General features: G+C 31.3%; 1 protein-coding gene across 1 annotated transcript; it reads right to left on the bottom strand.

Moving 5' to 3' along the window:
* Positions 1-6,237: 6,237 nt before the first annotated feature.
* LOC149209330 (putative fatty acyl-CoA reductase 4) lies at positions 6,238-12,533 on the bottom strand. Its single transcript, XM_089394251.1, has 10 exons — positions 12,458-12,533; positions 12,266-12,369; positions 11,983-12,188; positions 11,785-11,885; positions 7,559-7,802; positions 7,299-7,460; positions 7,080-7,158; positions 6,694-6,960; positions 6,475-6,605; positions 6,238-6,385 (listed from the first exon to the last, which is right to left on the bottom strand). Exons 1-10 carry the CDS (start codon positions 12,531-12,533, stop codon positions 6,238-6,240), a joined length of 1,518 nt encoding a protein of 505 aa, XP_089250377.1.
* Positions 12,534-18,448: the final 5,915 nt, after the last annotated feature.

An 18,448-nucleotide genomic window follows, 5' to 3' on the forward strand; every position in this document is an offset into this window, starting at 1 on the left:
AACTAATAGTAACAAAAAATATCTATTAACAAAAAATATCTATTCACGGACTTAAATAAAATATTTTAATGTAACTATTAAGTAACGTAGTTTTATATCAAGTTTATATATATATATATATATATATATATATATATAATGGCAATTTAAATTAAAAAAAAAAAAAGAGATATGTGTAATTTATTGCATATTTAATATGGAGTTGATATTTAACATTTAAAATATATTAATAGCAAAAAGAAGGTTTAATATAGATTTTATATAGAGATAATTATTATTCCATTAACAAGTTCTTTGTGGATATTTTCATTCTTTCATTTCTAATATGGAGTTGACATGTAATGTCTTAAATATTAAAAAAAAACTCTCTTTAAAAAATAATTAAATAGAGAGTCTTACTATATATATATATTTTTATTTCGAAATATGAATGAGATATGTAGTAATAATTGGGGGTAGAATGTGAATCATAAAATATTTTAATGTGAATTATGTATGTATATACCATATAAAACACACACACACAACATTTTATTAATTAATTTTTTTATATAGATTTTATTTATAAAGAAGAAAATTCTTATGCCATTAATAGATGCATGAGAGAGAATTGTAATTCATTCATTTTTAATAAAGAGTTGATATGTAACACACACATATAATTTAATGTGCATTATATATATATATATATATATATATATATATATATATATATAACATTTTATTAGTGTGTTGTTCAAAAGTAACATAGATTTATCATAATTTTGAATATACCAAGAGTTAAGAGGAATCAAATATTTAAATGTGTAAACCTTTGCTTAAGTTTTGGATTTAAAAAAAGGTTTCGATATTGAGATATTTTATCTCTATCAGTGCTTTTTTGGTGAATCTTATTTATGGTGGACATTGATTTTTTTGTTATTACTATTTTTTTAACTTGTTATAGTACTTATTAGCTGGGCACAACAAATCATGATTGTAGGGAGTATATGATTTAGATAGATCAAAAATATTTATTTTTAAATAAATAAATAAATACAAATCTTATTTTATTTTGATTTAGTTAAAATGTTGAGAGGCCAGGGAGGGGGGAGAAAGGGATAAGATATGAGAGAGAAGGGAACAATGGATGCACCACTCCCATTATTTCTCATGAAAACCTAGGTAATCCTAAACACAAAAATCCCATATAGTTCAACAAATAATATTGTGCTATTGAAATTATCCTTGAACCAAAATTCCAAAATTAGTATCTCTATATAGAATTAGTGTTTGAAGGAAATTTACCATTAATATTTTCATGCAAATAGACAACACCTAGCATTGAAAAACACATGCTAATGACTAGTAAAAGCATGCATTCATTTCTAACAAAAGTGCACATGCATTTGGAGGATCATACACGTTCTCCTAATACTAACTTTCACTTACTATCCACCCCTCCCTTTTCATGTGTGGTGGACACACATGATTATGAACATATTCTAGAACATGTGAATTCCCTTGTAACAATTCTTTCCTTTGTTGTTTTTTTCATATTCCCTCTCACCCTCTGTGTCTCTCTCCCGTACCTCATAAGGATGGTCCTCGAAAATAGATGACCTTAGACACAAGACAATTAGAGAAAGCAATGATACATTTAAAAAAAATTATATTTTAGTTGTATACTATGAAATTTTCCAAAATCCTGAAATTTTTCTTTACCAAGTATCTCTTCATTGATTTATTTACTCATGGTTATGATTTATAGCCTCTCTTGAATCTTCACTACTATGAACATCCCAAGTATTCCTTTTGAAAACCTAAATAATGAGACCCAAATAATAACAACTAATTTGGAAGATAATATTACGCACCTGATATGGTCCTTGAATCAAATGTCAGAATTTACTACCTATATTTTGAATGAGCATATTACATGAAAACAAACAACACTTAGCATTAAAGAACATGTATTAATAGCTAGAAAAAATGTGCATGCATTCCTAACAAAAGAACACATGCATTTTGAGGTACTTGTATAAATTTTAAACACAAGTATCCATCTACCTTCCTCCCTCGCCATTTCTAAATTGTATACCTTCACAATACTATGAATGCATTCTGTAACATGTGTGAACTTTTTTATATTCTCTATATATAGCTCATGCATGGTTAGTCTTAAAAAATTATATGATCATAGATAAAAGATTATTTATCCATGGGAAATTCCCTTGTGAGTCCAGAAGAGATGTTGAATTGGGAAGAAAGAGAGGGGTAGCGAGAGAGAGAGATATTAATAGGAATACATTGGGAGAGAGAAAGAGAAATCCATAGAGAGAGAGGAAATGGGGAGGAGGAACGAGATGGAGTGATTGATGGGAAAAGGAAAATAGAGAGGTGGGTCAATAGGCAAAGGGAGTGAGGGATAAAAAGAGGGATGGGTAGAAGGGGAGAGATAGAAAGGGATAATGGAAGGGGTAGAGGGGGGCGGGGACAAGGGAATGTCATGGGAGAGGGAGAAAATGAGGGAGAGAGGTGGGGATAGAGAGAGAAAAGAGATAGAGAAATAGAGGGGGATATGGGAATATTGAAAGTGAGATAGAGGTAAAAGAGATGGGTTTATAGAGAGTGTATGTGTTAGAGAGAGAGAGAGAGAGAGAGAGAGAGAGAGAGAGAGAGAGAGAGAGAGAGAGAGAGAGAGAGAGAGAGAGAGAGAGAGAGAGAGAGAGAGAGAGAGTGAGAGACAAATAGAAAGAGAGAAAATGAGAGGGGTAGAGGTATAACACGGGGTATGTAGTGGGGTAGAGATAGAAAGTGTTAGGGAAAGCGGTTGAGAGAGAGGAAGGATAAGAAAAAAGGAGACTGAGGGATATATAATGGATACATATGTAGAGAGAGAGAAAGAGATGGGAATAATAGTAGAAAGAGATATGGGAGAATGTATAATGGGAGAGGGGGAGAGAGATGGGGAAAGGAAGATAAAGACAAGGGGAATAGGGAAAGTGAGTGAATGGAGTTATAGAGAAAATAAGAGATAGGGAGAGGAGGTGAGAGGGGTGGGAAACTTAGGGAGGTAAAGAGAGAGAAAGGAATAGAGGGAGAGAAAGAGATGTACTTGGTTTGTTAGGGAGAGATATATGGGAGGCATTAAGGAAGGGGAGAGCGAAAATGGATTAGGGGAGGAGAGAAAGAGAGAGGGAAATAGGAGGGAGGCATAAAGATAGAGAGAGAAAGGGATAGGGAGAGAGAGAAAATAATGGAGAGTGGGAAGGATAGGGAGGGCGAGTGTGGTGGGGAAAGAGGGAGAGATAGAGAGAGAGAAACAAAGATAAAGACAAAAAGAGACTGTGGTTAAAGAGTGAGGATTAGAGAGAGAGTGATGGGAAAGTAAGTGAGGGGTGGATGGGGAAAGAGAGAGAGAGATAGATATCAGTATTGGAAGAGGGGGAGATATAGAAAGAGATATGGAAAAAGGTAGAGAGAGGGAGGAGATTAGGGGGACGTAAGAGAGAGAGGGGGATCTAGAGAAGCAGAATCCAAGAGGAGGAATAAGGAAAGGGATAGAGAGATAGAAACAAGGATAACAAAAAATGCAGAGATATAGAATATGATATGTAAATGACTGGAAAGATAGAGAAGGGGCTTAGGAAAAGTGAGAGAGATATGGATTCCAGAGGGACACATAGGGAGAGTGAGACAAAGAGAGAGAGAGAGAAAGAGAAAAGAATAAGGAAATAGGGCGAGAGACAAAGGAGGGTGACATTGGGGGATAGAGAGAGAGAAAGGGAAAGAGAGAGAGAGTGATAAGGAAAGGAAAACATAGAGAGGGACCATGAATGGAGAAATGGGGAGAGATATAAAGTTGTAGAGATATAGGGGGCTGAGAGAGAGAGAGAGAGAGAGAGAGAGAGAGAGAGAGAGAGAGAGAGAGAGAGAGAGAGAGAGAGAGAGAGATAAAGAAGGGGGGACAAAAAAAATTCTGGAAAGATGGTATCAGATGGAGAAAAAAATGCACACGGATGAAGAAAAAATGCACATGCATATTGTTATAACATGCACACATGTTATTAAATAATGCTCACACATTAATCAATACAAAATAGAATTAGCGGGATCACCTTTTTTCGATTAAGTGGTGGAAAAGGTGGCTACTTTTCTTTTAGGTATTGACATGCCTCTTGGTTTGGTCTACATAAACGAATATATCCATTTTTACAACTTCTTGATTTTCAACATTGTTTATATATGTCCTTTACATGTTCACTACTAATGAACTACACAAACTATAGATATTTGTATGTGAATTCTAAATATATATTTTTCTAATGAATTAATTATTGCTTTTATTTTTTATGTATTTATTCTTGGAGATATATCAAATGTACAAAAAAAACATTGATCTTTTATTTTCACATTAATGTTTGATGAGTCTACCTACTTTGAAAAGGGAAAATAACTCACACTAGTATAAATGAAGTCCTAAGTAATAGAAAAAAGAAAATTATGATTACATTAAGATCCTCATAGTTGAGCTGTAAGCTTTGACCTAGTCACTTCAAAGATTCACTATGTTAATTTTTTTTTTAAATATATAAACACTTAAAATTACATACCAAATGCATTGAAGTGAACATGTGCTTTATGTTTTATAGAGAAAAAAATATATCAATATTTAAAAAAAAAAAACACTTTTTAGCTATACCAATTTCCCAAAAGTAAAATTTATATATTTAAGAAGATGTTTCATCTTTTTACCATAATGTTTTTTAATAATGACATCTTTTTTCACAAATTTCCATTGCAACTAACATGTAATAATTTGGTGGCATTAAAGCTGAAAATGGTTGTTAAGAATTCTCTATATATCATTCCTTACAAACCTCCTCTAATACCACCAAATAAATATCTATCTTCTCTTCTCCTTTTCAATATACTTTTCCCTTGGACTTAATTTTCTAAAAATCATAAGCATATAAAAACTAAATTTAAAATGTCAATAACCTTAGTCTTTCATCAAATTTCTTTAACTTTAATTAATCACTTTGTATTATGTTCATAATCTCAAAAAATAAAGTAAAATTGTAACAAGGCTTACTCTACATAACATGCATACAATGGTCTACATGTCTTGATAATATGACATATCTATTTATTTTAATAAAGTAAAATTATAACCACTACTTACTCTACATAAAATGCATACAATGGTCTACATACTTTAATAATATGAAATAGCTATTTATTTTAATTGTAATATTACATTATGTGGGTAAGTTTTTGAGGCTTTTAATTTAGAATGATTATAACTTTCTTAATATTGATCAAAGTCTCTATTATAATTCTAATTCTTAATTTAGAATGATTATCAATTTCTTAATATTTATCAAAATATCTATTATAATTCTAATTCTAAAAAGGCATAGTCAATATGCTTCTTACTTCATTGTTCCAATTACAATGTATTAATTTTTCCATTAAAACATAAAATAATTGTAGTTTTTGTAATATTTATAAAAATATTTTAATATTTGAAATACAACAACCAGTTTATTATTTTTTCCATTAATTTTTGTGATATTTATAAAAATATTTTAATATTTGAAATACAGACCATAGATCTAGTCTCACTCTATAGAGAGACCTATAAAAAAGCTAACTACAAATTTACATTGCCAAGCAAAAAAAATTACCTCTTCACCCAATTTAAAGTGTGTGATGTCACTTACTTTTTTAGTGCCGAACATGAATAAAGATCAGTAGGTATACTAATGATTATTTAAGAATTAAACACACATTTATTTTACTTTAGTATTATAAAGAGGAAACTTGCAAATGAATAATGGTTAAATACAAAAACAATACTAGATATCTCATAAACATCCATAACTTTTACATTAATAATTGATATTAGATTTCTAATATAATAATTATGAATTCTATGGACTTCTGAATCTTACATCATTAAGAAATGTCCAACCGGATCGTTAATTACAATAACAATACTAGATATCTCATAAAGCTCCATAAGTTTTACATTAATAATTGATATTACATTTATAATATAATAATTATGAATCCTATGGACTTCTGAATCTTACATCGTTAAGAAATAGCCAACCGGGCTTCACTTTGAATTAATTTATCGAGTAAACAAAGCGAAGTCCTCTTATCTCTATGAATCATAACATATAAGGGTAAACCATAACATATAATCATCGCATAAAATAGAAGATGTCAGCTACAATCTTTCTCACTTCACTTCAATACATATTTAAACAGTCCAGGGATATGAACAACTGAAAAGTAATGAACCCAATCAATGGATTTGACGTCTAAGTTGAACGCTTTCTTGTCTTCCTCTGACATATTTTTCCACAGGCCTTCAATCTTTGTTATGTCAAACCTGTTAATAGTCGCAGGGTTAGCTATGCTAGTTAGTAAAAATTACTGAATAATTGTTCATTAAAAAAACAAAATTAAGCACAGACCAACCTTCCGTTAAAGAAGGCATATGGCTCGTACAACTCTGCTAAGAACATGACTTTGTTGTAAGTTCGAAGCATCCGTTTGTAACGTTCTGTGAAGTTGCAACACATGAAGAGCTTGCTCACTACACCGAATACCTGTTTTTCAACCCCACCCAGAGCTATCACGGATTGAAGTTCAGATGACCTATAAAAGAAATTGTGGAGTACATTAAAGATAAATTACCTCTAGCGGTGCTTTGTAACGTCGATGCATGTCTCGGCGAAAGCTGCTCATGCTCTTAAGAAAACGCACCTCTTTTACATGAATTATGTTTCCATCTTTACCAAAACAAGGGTGCTTTGAAAAATACTTATATGTCTCGTCTGCTGCAACATAGTGATGCAATGGATTGGAAACAGATAATGCGACGTGATAAACAAAAAGACCGTTCTCGTATGCATGTGCAGCCATAGCAACTATCATTGCGTTTACAACCATATCTGCTGGAATCTGTTAATCATCAAACGAATAATATCAAATCTAAATACTAATCAATATATATATTTACGAACAACAACATGGGACAAGAAGTTGAACTTGTGCTGGAAGAAATTGAAGTGACTGACCACGTCTAAAATGAGTTCTGGATCAGCTAAGAAGAATGAGATTTGTCCTTTTCCATATTGTATTATAAGAGTGTCGATAGTTCTGTATGGCATTGGGAAAAAGCACATGATCAGTGCGAATACTGATACGATACCGATTTCAATAACATTGTATGAAACATTTATTTGCGTTTCAACGTGCTACCCAAATTCTAACAATATAGAATGGATATTTCTGGGAACCTGCAGCCCTCCATCCAGCCAGGAAAGGGCTCTGCCAAAGTGCTTTCAATAATGGTCGGTCGGAGGATGACGACTGGAAGATTTCCCCTCAAATTTGCTATTAGCATTTCCCCCATAGCTTTGGTAAATGAGTACGTATTTGGCCACCCAAACATTCTTGCCCTGTTAATATATATGTCCATCGTGAATAAACGAGGCTAATAAATTATTTTCAAAATGAAATCGATGCAAATTTCAACAATAGACATATGAGTACTCACCTCTCTAAACCTAATTCTTTGAGACGCTTCACTCCATCTTTTACAAAACATTTGCTTGCAGTGTGAGTACTCGACGAGGCCTGGAGTGCGTGTTTTGTTTTCTCCACTAGGTCAAATTCTGCTTCAATATCTAACATGAGAGGTGGACCGCTATCGTTCTCAAGTGCTTTGCCGGCCGTTATAGAGTCCCCCAACATTAGAGGACTTTCTATGATTCTTCCACTTTTAGCTCCCACTACGTAAGCTTTTGTACATTACATAGATATTAGTATAGTAACTGGAGAGTGAGTTTTTTTATGAAACGTATATCTATTTATTTTAGTCCGTCAAAATTATAGTTTATTTCCAATTCTCAAGTAAATAAGGGTTACTAAAACTGCTCTCTAATACTCTATATTTATAGATACATCAGTTTTATATAACTATAGAGTCCCCGAACATTAGAGGACTTTCTATGATTTTTCCACTTTTACCTGCCACCACGTAAGCTTTTGTACATTACATAGATATTAGTCCAGAGAGTGGAGAGTGAGTTTGCTTTTCTACATTACATAGATATTAGTCTAGAAAGTGGGGAGTGAGTTTTTTCTATGAAACCGTATATCTATTTATTTTAGTCAGTTAAAATTATAGATTGTTTCCCATTCTTATGAATAAGGGTTACTAAAACTGCTCTTTATTTACTTTAGTAAATATTTACTTTGTTATTACTAAAACTACTCTCTATTACTCTATATTTCTAAATACATCAGTTTTAGATAACTAAATAAAAAGATGTATATTTTTTATTTTTTAAACTTAGGTAAATGAAAAATATTATTTATTTATAAAAAAAAAATAAACCATCTATCTTAAACCCAAAAGAGATATATCTTCTAAAGAACAAGCTCATAAGTTCATAAGATCAGTTCTCATATATATAAATTAGATATAAGCACTAACTTAATATAATTTAGATAAAATATATATATAATATTATTATATTTATATTATATTTATTAAAGTTTATAATGATTAAGATTTTTATGTAAAAAAAATAATTGAAATAATTTTTTGTTTTTTTATTAGTCATAAAAGTTTTTATTAATTTTTTTAAATTTAATTTAATTTAATTGAATTTATTTGATTAAGTTTTCTATTGGTTCAAAATAGTATTTAGGTAAAATCAAAAATCACTTTTTAACTTTAGCATTTTCACTTTCACTTTCACAAGGAAAACCAAAATTGTTAATAATGGTCTACATTTTATCAATCAAAACCATTTTAAAATAAAGTGGCTTGTTACTACTAGCTACACAACTGGAACTGTGACTCGGGCAAATTTTGGACACTTGTTCCTACTCCAGCTATAGGTTTGAGACAACATTGAAGATGACCTTATATGTCCAAGGAAGCATCTAGGCTAACGAAATAGGAAAACGAAGCATCTAGGCTAACAAAATAGGAGAATTGGTGGCATTGCACTCACTAAAACTCATTAAGAAAAGCTATAATATGATTGTGATCATCATGCTTTTCCTTAAGGACCCTTCCCAGGAGCATCTTCATTTTCTAATAGAGGGTGATGAAATTGATATGTTGACTCTCTCGTCCTCTAGTATAATAGATTCAAGAACCCAACTAGCAACTTTGTTTTGGATTTCATAACATGACTAGGTTTATCAATCATTTGTAGTTAAGGCCTCAAGTTCATGAATTTCCTCTTGGATTTATAGAGGGGTGGAGGAGTGGAATATAGTCATAGCATTCTAAGCTTGGTATTTGGCTCGAGGTTGTCCTTTACGGCCTCAACCTCCAAACAAACAAGATTTCATTTGCATGTACATAGTGAGGAGAGAGACACACATAAATATATGTCCCTTAGTAGAATAGAAAACCATTTAAACAAGATGACATAGTCTAAGAAAATATCAGAAGAAATTTAGTACTTGGTTGCAAGAGAAAGCTAGAAATTATATTAATTAGTAGTGACAAAAAATGAGAAAACAAAGAGTAAATTTGGATAGGGTGCAAAAATCATAATATTTCGGACACACCAATAAAAATCCAAACCACCAAAACACCTTAGAGACAATAAACCATAATCCACGATGCAAATAGTAACGAAATTAAAATGCTCCAATGATTAGACATACAAAAACATCCCGACAACTGTCTTCCCACCGAATATAGAGATGCTGTGAACGAAGCCCAAATCATCGCCGACCACTTCCCGTGCAACTGTTTTTATTTCCGAGGTGTCATTTCTTCAGCGTTTATCACCATGTTCCACGCATGAAATATCAACACAAGGCGCACGTAATGGAGGTTTTCCTCGAGGGTATTGAATCCTTTAAGTGACAGAGTTTCTCTAGAAAGACAACATCATGGGGGAGATATCCCACCTGCGGTGGGGGATTGTCACAAAGACGAGAGAAGAAGAGAGAGCCATGACAAATGGATAGAGTTTCCACAAAGATAATGTTCCGGGGAAGTATCCCACTTACGGTGGGCAATGCCATTGAGAATGTATAAGAACACAAAGCCACTGCACACGGGATGATGAGAGCTTATAGATGGAATGAGAGCTACAATGCCATTGAGAATGTATAAGAACACAAAGCCACTGCACACGGGATGATGAGAGCTTATAGATGGAATGAGAGCTACCAGCTTAATGTAAAAATGGATGGATTATAGTTAATATGTGTGACTGCGTCAGCTTGGATAGTCATACCATCTCTGTCTTAAATCCGAAATTCGAGGTAGTATGGTGTCTTTCTCTTTTCTCTCTCTTTTGTGTTAATTCGAGTTAGTATGGTGTCTAGCTCTTTTTTCTCTCTCTCTTTTGTTAACACATATTTGGACACTTTGATTTTCTCTTTCTCTTTTGTTGACACATTTTTGGACACTTTGATTTGATTTGGGATATTGTTTTTTAATTAAGTTTTTCTAATTTTTTTATTTTCATTTATTTTATTTTTTTTCTATTTTTTATGTTCTTTCCATCAACACATTGATACATAATTAATATTTTAAAATAGCATAAAAATAATAATAAAAATATATTTATTTAATAATTTAAATTAATAAAAAGATAAATATTTATAATCAAAACATAATTTATATAAAATTAATGTTAGTCAAAATTAATTTAATTAGTAAAGTCTATGTCATTAAAGCATTTTTACTGTCTCAGAACTAAGATACCTCAAATATCATTTTGGGTAATTCTACGTCAAATATTCTATGAACTTTTTAAGTAAATATCCTTGATAAAAATATTTTGTTGAACTACTTAGTATCGCAGTCTCTTAGAAACCATAAACAACCTCACAAAAAAAATATTAAATTAATGATAACTCAATTGTGATAATGAATAGAGACTAATAATATTAAAAAATATCAATAATAAAAAAGTATAATAAATAAATATTTATTTTCAATCTATATTTTAATAAAAAATATAATAAGATCGATTTATATATAAAAGTATTGGAAGTAATAATTTGATTTTCGTTTAAACATTATTAGGGTTATTAACCATGCAAAATGTGTAATTTTGTGTGTACTCCCCATGAAATAAATACACCATCTACACAAACTAATTGAAAATAAAAAATTTGATATGATTAAAATATTTTAATAATCTTATTCGTATAATTAATTTAAATAGTGTATATAATATATAAATAAAATATTTTAATAATGTTATTTCGTGTAATTAATTTAAATTTAGTATATAATATTTAAATTTATTAAATTTGATACATATTATATAAACTAATTTTTTTAATAAAAAAAATTAAATAAATATTTTAACTTAAAATAAAATTATCATATAATTATAAAATTTAAACTTAAAAAATGTAATAAAAATAGACTCAACCAATTGTTTTTAATTAAAAAATTTCGAAGTAAACAAATGAATTTTACAATAATAATAACCCAATTATGGCATTCCAAATAGTTCGAGGTTTAAATCTAATCACTATCCTATTATTGCAAATATTTTGAAAAATAAATCTAACCTCTCTAAAATCATTGCAAACAAGTTTTTAAAAACGCCGACTCTAATTATTAATGTATTTGGAAATAAAATATTTTTAATTAAAGGAAAAAATTAAATCTATTATACTTCCCAATGTAATAGTTAAATTCATGTAAATTTGTTCTCCTTTAAGAAATCCTCATTTCTTAGTTAAATCTTTTTATCTGATAGATAAGATCAGAATCTGTCCACTTACCAGTGGAGACGTGCAGGAGGATTTGAAGTTTACGGCATCGTTTAGCGAATTGGACAATATTCTCAGCTCCCTTTGTGTTGACATTCAGAGAAATATCATATCTACCTTGTGCGAAAGGGCGTTAGGCTTTCCATTCAAATATAAATGCTGTGTTATAGCCATGAGTAATCAGATTGCCAAGAGGAAATATAAACAAACCTGTCATCAAACACGGTGCTGGCTGCAATATGGACAATGGCGTCCAGATTTTCCCAGAGGTCCTCTCTGCTACTCTCGGTGTAAATTCCAAGATTATGATCTGTTGCAATGTCTCCGACCAGAGGAACAACTTTCTCGAATATGAAACTTTCGAAGCTGTCTCCATGTTGCTCTCTCAAAGTTCTGAAAAGCTCCAGTTTCAAAACCTGTCATTCATAGCGAAGGAAGAAATTACATCATTTGTGACCAATTTATGAGTAGGAAGATTACTCAGATTTCTTACTTCAGTTTTGAATCGGATTTTGGCGGACTCAGCATCTTTCGCCCTTAGCAAAACAAAAATGCGGCTAATCCCGGGCTGCGACCGTAATATTTTCTCGATGAAAACTACATAAGTGAACAACAGTTACATTCATTATCGTCGATATATATATATATATATATGAATAAAAGTACTGTGTGAAATATTTAATACTTTTTCCGAGGAAACCGGTCGATCCAGTCACCAATATGTTTTTCTCACTGAGAAAGCCAAGAATATTTGACGCCATCGATCGAATTTTGATAAATCTGCAACTCGTACATAAAAATATCAAAAACGACCTGTTGGTCATACGTAGGCTGCGTATTTTATTATGTTCACCGTACACAATTTATGTTCAAGCAAACAGCACAAATAAGGCAATAAATAATATGATACTTACAATCTGCTCTCCAATCGCAGACAGAAGGGCGAGCACAATGAACAAAATGATAATTCCAATCTGCAGTCCAGTCGCAGAGACAGGCGAGCACAATGGAATAAAGCCAAGGAAATAGGCAATACTAACTCGGATTTTGTACTTTGGTCTAAATCTAAGGATTGACATATATCGCCAATCAAACAGGCCTCCCAGCAAATATGAACTATAACTATAGAAATATTAATAGCCCAGCAAATAGGAACTATAACTCTACGAAATATTAATATCCCAGCAAATAGGAACTATAACCCTAGAAATATTAATAGCCCAGCAAATAGGCCTCCGTTCAATCTGTCAAAATGCAACTGTATTTAGTAGCTAAGTAACAAGCTTTACCAAACTCGATAATTGGCTTCTTATAATAGACCTGAACCACTATTACGATGTTATGAATATCTCGACCACACGTCTTAAAATACTAAGGAATTTTGATTTCTCAACGAGCAATAACGCTGTAGTCGCATGGCTTTGATTTTCAACGATCAGTAATGTCAAACTACCATCTTCTTATTTCGATCGTTTTCAAAAGGCTAGTGGAATTATTTTTATTTTTAAATGTATATATGATTTAAATTATCAAATAAATTTTTTATTTTTTATTTTTAAACTATTTATAATTAAATGAATTCACATATATTTATTTTTAATTCTGATTTTATCAAGTGTTTTTAAAATGATAATTTTTTTGGAATTTAAAGATTAAAGAAATGTTTTTATGTTAACCGGGAGGGTATGTTTCAACAGTTAAGTTGGGAGGTTTGGTCCCTACAAGTCTTGTGGTCCAATTTTGGGCATGACTATGTATGACTGGGAAGTGCTCCAAACACCTCCAAGCACAATTGCTTCATGTAGAAATATTTGATTCTTCTTAAGATTCAAAATTAAAATAAATTTATGTTGATTTTAAATAGCTCACTAATAAAATGTTATATGTGTGTGTGTTTCTTTTGTTTTCTATATATATAATTGACATTGAAATGATTCACATCTAACACATGAAAATGTTAATACATATCCCAAGCATATTTTAAAAAATAGAAAACATATATTTATAGGACTTTATCTGTATATAATTATTTTTATTGTAAATATTTTTTTAAATGGTACATGTCAACTTCATATCAAAAAATGAATGAATTACAAGTGCTCTCTCTATATTTAACTTTTTTAATACATATACATATATATTATTTATAATCCACATTCTACACATTAAAATGTTAATACATGCCCAATCATATTTGAAATTAGAAAATCGTGTGTATATATATATATATATATATATATATATATATATATATTTTAAAATGTTATATATATATATATATATATGTTATATATAATTTTAAAATGTTATATATATATATATATATATATATATATATATAGTATTTAAAAATTGTCACATTTCAATTTTATATTTAGAAATGAGTGAATTGTAAATCTACAAAAACAATCTATTCATGGAATAAGAATTCTCTATATATAAACAAAAAATGTATTTCTTCCTTTTTTAAGAAATAAAATTATATATATATTCGACATTTAAATATTCTATTTATAATTCACCTTCTACACATTAAAATGTTAATACATGTCCCAATTATATTTGAAAGTAGAAAAAATATATCTACATGATTCTCTCTATATAGAATTATTTGTGTTATTAATATTTAAATTGTTACACATGAATTCCATATTAAAAAATGAATAAATTACAAATTTTTCTAATGAACTTAATAATGGAATAAGAATCCGAAGAAGAGAAATTCACAATATGCTCCACTTTTTTATTTTCAAATAGAGGTTTGAGTCTAAACCTTCATTGGGACAAGATGTTATAGAGAAGAAAACAAAAAAATAAAATATAAATAAAGATGAAGAAAGAAACCCACGAAAAAGAAGAACTAATAAAAATGAATGAAAAAAATTTATAAATTAAGTCATAATATTAAATTTATATAATTAATGCATTAGATTTTAAAAATTATAATAAACTACTAATTTAATAGATTAATATTAAAAAAGTAATATATTATATTAAGTTATTAATGATCTATATTCATAAATATAATGATATAATATAACTAAATATAATATACTAATATGTAAATTATTAATAGTATATTAATTTATTAGATAATATTAATATGTTAATAATATAATAATAGAATATTTGTTTTATATATATATATATAGTTAATATATTAATATTTTCTTTCATATATAAAATTTATATTAAAGATATTATATTGAAATATTTTATTTATAATTTAATTTTTAGATATTAAAATCTTAATACATGTCTTAATCATATTTGGAAATTGAAAATAATTATGTTAATTCATGGTTATCCTTAAATAAAATATTTCAATTTCCATATTAAATAACATAGTTTATATCATGTTTATATAGAGAAAAACTTCCTAAGCTAGCTTTAAATTCCAGCCAAAACCGCCTAAGGCTCAAACCAGGGCCTGGTTAAACCATTGGGAGATCAATGAGAATTTTTCATTGCAAAACATTAATAACATTAAAAATATTGTTACTTCTAAGTTCAAAGAAAAAAATGTGGAGATCAATGAGAATTTTGCATTGCAAAACATTAATAACATTAAAAATATTGTTACTTCTAAGTTCAAAGAAAAAAATGTGGTGTGAGAAATATTTAGCAGCCAAAAGAAAATTAAGATATCATAAGGAGGTCATCAACCCCACCCTTGAAGATCAAAAGTATCTCTTTGTTTTAACTAGCTCAAAGAAGAAAATTAATATAACCAAGATTAGAACGAACTCTCATGAGCTCCATAGTGAAACAGGTCATTGGGCAGTTCCTAAAACACCATGGATCTAAAGGATATGCCATCTCTGTGAGAATATGAACATCGAGGATGAAAATCACTTCGATGATGAAAATCACTTCCTCTTAGAGTGCCCCGCATACAACCCCATTAGATCTCAGCTTCATAATCTTTGTTGCAATACTGACCTTCCTAGCCTTTTAGGATGTCAAAATTATAGTGAGCTCGAGAGGCTTCTCTCCAAGCTTTTTGAGCATAGGAATAAAATCTTAAATCAAAATAAATAATAATTTGTTTCTTTAGGTTCGATTGACCAAAGTTTGGTCTCAATGGATGTTAACCACCACCATCATCATCATCATAATTTATTGTGTTGTTAATATATAATTGATATATAACCTTTAAGAAATATTAATAACAAACAAAAAAAAATTAATATAAATTATATATAGAAATAATTCTCTCTATTAATAGGTCCTTTATCGATATTTTAATTCATTCATTTTTTAATATGAATTTGATATGGAATATTTTAAATATTAAAACTAAAAGAACATATATTTTTATCTAGTTAACTTTCTCTATATATATAATATCTTAAAAAATAATTATATATAAATTTCTATAAATATATACCTTCTACTTTTACTTGGGAGATATATTAACATTTTAATATATAATGTAAATCATAAATAAAAAATTTCAATGTAAAATATATATATATATATATATATATATATATATATATATATATATATATATATAACTAACATTTGATTATAATATATATTTGATATATTAAAAAAATTTATTATTCCATGAATAGATTTATTAGGGATATTAGTAATTAATTCATTTTCAATATATAAAAATCAATAAATATATTCTTATAAATAATATATATTCAAAGTTAATCAAATAATGAATACAAAATGTAAGTAAATATAAATATAATTTTCTTTCAGAATACAACACGACAAGAATTTCCAATACGTGCTCTGTTAAGTTTTGTTTGTTCATTAAATGATTGCGCTTCGCTCCATGCTGAAAGCAACGTGGACAATGATTGCGCTTCGCTCCATGCTGATCGCGCTTCGCTCCATGCTGATCGCGCTTCGCTCCATGTTGATTGCGCCTGGCTCCATGATTGTCTTTATGTGTGATATTTTTACTCGAATGACTGTTCACACTTGTGAAGCATCCCTTCTGTAAGTTCCTCAAGTTAGCCGGGCACGGTTGGGCACGCCGGCGAGTCAAGCCGCACGATGGGTGAGCGCGCAGGCGAAGGCGCAGGTGCGCGGTGCACGAGCAGGCGCGTGGTGCACGGGCGGGCGCGCAGTGCACGGGTGGGCGCGAGCTGCACAAGGAAGCGACGTTTCGGCGAGTTGCTTGCGACGAAACCTGCGTTATAAAATAAACTTGCAACAAAACAATGGATGAATGGAGAACGATAGAACGGTTATACCCCATGGAGCGTGGGCAAGATGACTAAAGGCCGACCTATGATAATGAGCAGACCGACACATCTTGAGGGCGTTCAAAGGGTGTGCAACCGTGGGATGGGTGGTCGGCTGGGCAGCCCCACCCACACGTTACAAAGGCTATATGTGAGTGCGTTGGAGCACTTGGAAATCATTCAATCGACAAGCAACTTCGCTCAAGAGGAAGAGGCGCAGGTCTAAGTGCGCAGAAGACAAGAAGAGAGGGTGCATACCTCATGCGCTAGTTCTTGGTTTAGCCGCACGGTAGAGAAGTGTCGTTCTTGGAGTTGGGTGAAGGCATTGGGCAAGGTGTGCCCCGTGATCGGTTGAGGTGTGCACGATGGTCGTGCAAAGTGCCGGTTTGTGCTAGGACTTGGCAACGGTGTCTTGGTGGCTCGGGTGAGAACCCACCCATCGTGCAAGGTGTGCACAAGGTTGTAAAAGGCAGGGTTGCCTTTGATTGTAAAAATTGGCTAAGTATGAGACTTGGTCTTGCCAAGACATACTTGTGTATTATAAATTGATGTTCTTAATATATTATCAGGTAGACTCATATTACAGGGAGTTGCCCCTCCCTTTATACTGTGCAATTGTTGTTCTCTTTTATAATTGTTGATGATAATGAATGAGTATGGGTGTTCATTAGTATAAAGGATAAACATAATATTGCTTGGTTGTGAAACACAAACTAAGTAAGGAAAAAGTGAAGTAAGGCGTAGTCCATGAACATTAGTATTGGTGAAAAGAAAGTGTTCGGTGGTGCCGCACCTCGCTATAAGCGGTTGGAAGACTACCGTAGGTGTAGGGGCATGACAGTTGGTACCAGAGCTCGGTTGGAGCTGGTGAGCAAGGTTGCTCGTGACGAAGTGACAGTGGAAGCAGGTACTTGCAGGTGAAGGAAGCTAGTTTCACATACAAGTGGAACAAGGGCCGGTTCATGGTTGCAGGGAACTTGGTGAAGCTGGTGAATGGTGAAACAGGTTTAGCAGAGGTGAAGCTTAGTGCTTGGACCAAGCTGAACGACAAGGCATGGCAGGTTTGGAAGAATGCGAAGGGAAGCTCTTGCTTACCTTATACAGGTTGAAGCGGATGAAAGAAGAGAATCCCCGGGTTCAAGATAAGCTTGAAGTTTTGGAAAAGAATGTTGAAGACGAACTTCTCCAACTTGGTTGGACAATGGAGCAAGGTGAAGTTGCAGATTGTGCTATCAAGGAAGAGGAAGCCGTGATGTTTGAAGATGTTGTAGACATGACAACGATGGAGGATGAACTTGAGGATGATCAAGTTGGACCAGGTTCATGCAGTTTGCAGACATGGATGGATGAGGATACTCATATGGAAGAACCTCATGATGATGATGAAGTAAGTATTGATACTTGTGTTTCATTTGAGCATTTGGTAGATGGACCGTATGCAGAGAAGGGCAAAGCCAATTTGCCGA

This window comes from Pinus tabuliformis, chromosome 1_2 (assembly GCF_031772625.1).
Source record: "Pinus tabuliformis cultivar Carrire ecotype Pingquan chromosome 1_2, CPIR1, whole genome shotgun sequence".
In the NCBI taxonomy this organism is placed as follows: Eukaryota; Viridiplantae; Streptophyta; class Pinopsida; order Pinales; family Pinaceae; genus Pinus; species Pinus tabuliformis.

Excerpts from the sequence above, each read along its gene's own strand:
- LOC149209330 (XM_089394251.1), bottom strand. The coding sequence starts at position 12,533 with ATGGCGTCAAATATTCTTGGCTTTCTCAGTGAGAAAAACATATTGGTG. Across the intron at positions 12,189-12,265 it reads AAATCCGATTCAAAACTGAA|GTTTTGAAACTGGAGCTTTT; the intron begins GTAAGAAATCTG and ends TATGAATGACAG. Across the intron at positions 6,386-6,474 it reads TATGCCTTCTTTAACGGAAG|GTTTGACATAACAAAGATTG; the intron begins GTTGGTCTGTGC and ends GACTATTAACAG.